General features: G+C 41.0%; 1 protein-coding gene across 1 annotated transcript in view; it reads right to left on the bottom strand.

Moving 5' to 3' along the window:
- The window catches only part of LOC138016684 (uncharacterized), a 24,168-nt gene that overhangs the window by 19,960 nt on the left and 1,708 nt on the right, over nucleotides 1-2,500 (bottom strand). The window contains exon 2 of the mRNA XM_068863874.1: nucleotides 927-1,136. Within this exon, the coding sequence (XP_068719975.1) occupies nucleotides 927-1,136 (210 nt within the window). The remainder of the gene's footprint in view (nucleotides 1-926; nucleotides 1,137-2,500) is intronic.

The following is a 2,500-nucleotide window of genomic DNA, read 5'->3' on the forward strand; positions in this document are numbered from 1 at the left end:
GAAAATGAAAAAAAGAAGTAGTTGAGGGGTGCGTGTGACTGGTAACCGCTGTAATAAACAGTTAGCAAAATGGTTTCTTTTTCTGCCAGAACCAACTACAACAATTTTCTGAAATAAAATCAGTCATAGCACTAACTTTTATGTCAACACATTGATGTTGGAACAATATACAAAATCCAGCTCCCTTGAATGTGAGCTTGCTGATATAAACAGAACAAGGTAGACTTTGATCTTGCTTAATTAATAATTCCTATCATGTCTTTTAGCACGGGGAGGGTCTTAAACTTTTTGGATCACACGAGGGGTGGGTTACAGTCATTCCTGCAAGAAATTGGGGGAAGGCATACAAAAACTGCACCTGGTGAAAGAAATTCACCCGCCCGCCCCACCCCCCTCCCCCAGCGTGCTTTTTAAGCGTGCTTTTATAGTCGACAGTACATTAATAGTTTATAGTGCTGTTTTGAAAGCGCTGTATGTTTGTATTGTAAAAGGTTCTTCGTTATCTTTTTGCGTGTGTTAAATAACGTGCAGAAATGGTGAAACTAAAAAAGCCCCCACATGGCTTTCCTTTCTTTTACCAAGAATAAATGTGCAATACTAACTACATGTACTTAATAACCAAGAGTGAGGTCGTTACAGCAAAATCTCAAACTGAGGCGTTGCCGAGCGACAGCGAGGTCAATACAGCTAGGCCGAGGTTTGAGATTTTGCTGTAACGACCGAACGGTCGAGATTATTAAGTTGTTTATTACATGGCTAACAGAATGGTTACAAAGAAAAAAAAACTAATTTGCATATTCTGTAATCGGCCCGTGGGTATTACGGGAGAATAATGCCCTGGCGCTTAGCTGCTCTTAGCCAATCACAGCATGCGTTATATCTGCCAGAAACACTAGCCATATAATAATAATATATATAATACTTACGTGCACAATTCGGCCAAGGAAGAGATTTATCTGCAGTACCGAAAAAATCGACAAAGTGCCACTCTCCTGCGGCGCAAAGGTACAGCTGTGGAGGAATGGTCACAAAGTCATATCCTCTCTTGCACTGAACTTGGACCATTGGGTCGAGACCAAAATAATTGATGACCAGTGCTCCATTTTCTGGTGGCTCGTAAATCGGGCACGTTAACTCTGTAAAAAGGACAACAGGAATCTTAAAATGAATTGATTACAATTGTGTAAAATATGGAAATGAGAAAGATGTCAGTATGTCTTAAGGACGGTGCCTACTAATTGAAAGGTATTTTTGCACGCTTTTTTGAATATGCGGGAAAAGCAGATCTTAACAGGTGTTAATGAAATCCAATAGTGTTTGTACAAAGCTTGAAAATAAAAGCACTGTATGGCATTGTTTTCCAAATTGAAGCTCAAATATCTCTTACGCATGGTTGCCCCCAATTTTTCTTTTGGATGCGAAGAACACTTGCTGGGCTCTGCTTTCTCCGCATAGTTTTAAACCGATCAAAAATATCCCTGTCTTAGTAAGCACCACCTATAGGAAATCCGAGTATTTCGAGATTCGCAGAACGTATGCGCAGTAACAATAGTAGGCACTGTCCTTAAACCATGACAGGATATCTACTACTGAAAATTGTATATTCTAGAGAGAGGTATTTTTTTTCGATGCGGTGTCTCGGGAATACTCTCAAAACATTTCGAGGGTTCCAAACAGGAGTGGAACCTATGATATGTTAATCTCGGAAGACGGATGCTCAAGCCCCTAGCTGAAGGAGTCGGGAGGAAGCTATCCTATTAAGCTAGGTTAAGATGACAGATGTACTGTTTCACTGCTGGGACTGAAACTCTCGGAATGTGACAAAAGATGGGGAATGTTAAACCAGAAATGCACGACCATTTTTGGCATCCAACACGAAGTGTCCCTTGGAGTCTAAACTTCAACAACACATATTTACATACATAGTTAATTGATCACTCCCCTCAGGGGCTTTTCAGGGCCAATGAAACACAATCACGACTGAACAGAACATTCAACAACAATTGTTAAGAATCCCAATTGGCCGGAGGCAAACCAGTTGGCTATTTACAAGTGCAGCTGAGAAGTTGAACCAGGTACTACCAGGAACAAATTCAACGAATAGTCAGAGCGGGTCTTGAACCCGGGGTCCCCGGATTTCAAGGCAAGCGCCCTAACCACTGGGCCGCACTGCTTCCGCGATAAAATAAGGGTCGGTTATTTAATAGTAATAGAAGCAGTTTCACTAGCAACCTTTGTGGCTTCCCTGATGGTGTTTTTATTAGAATCCGCCTTACAAGAAGGGGTTCCTCTCCACCAACTAGAACATTCACTAGTCAGCAGATATTTTGGGGGGAATTATGTGTGTGTGGATGGTGAGTTGAGGAAAAATCATGAGAAAAAAGTTAGGGTTAGTCTGTAAAATGAGGGGGAGACATTCACAAAGCAAACTCTCAACCCCACAATAAGGTTAACAAATGAAACAAACTCTGTGTGAAATTAAAAGCCTTAATTTCAGAAA

The sequence above is a fragment of the Montipora capricornis genome, chromosome 9 (genome assembly GCF_036669925.1).
Source record: "Montipora capricornis isolate CH-2021 chromosome 9, ASM3666992v2, whole genome shotgun sequence".
Lineage (NCBI taxonomy): Eukaryota > Metazoa > Cnidaria > Anthozoa > Scleractinia > Acroporidae > Montipora > Montipora capricornis.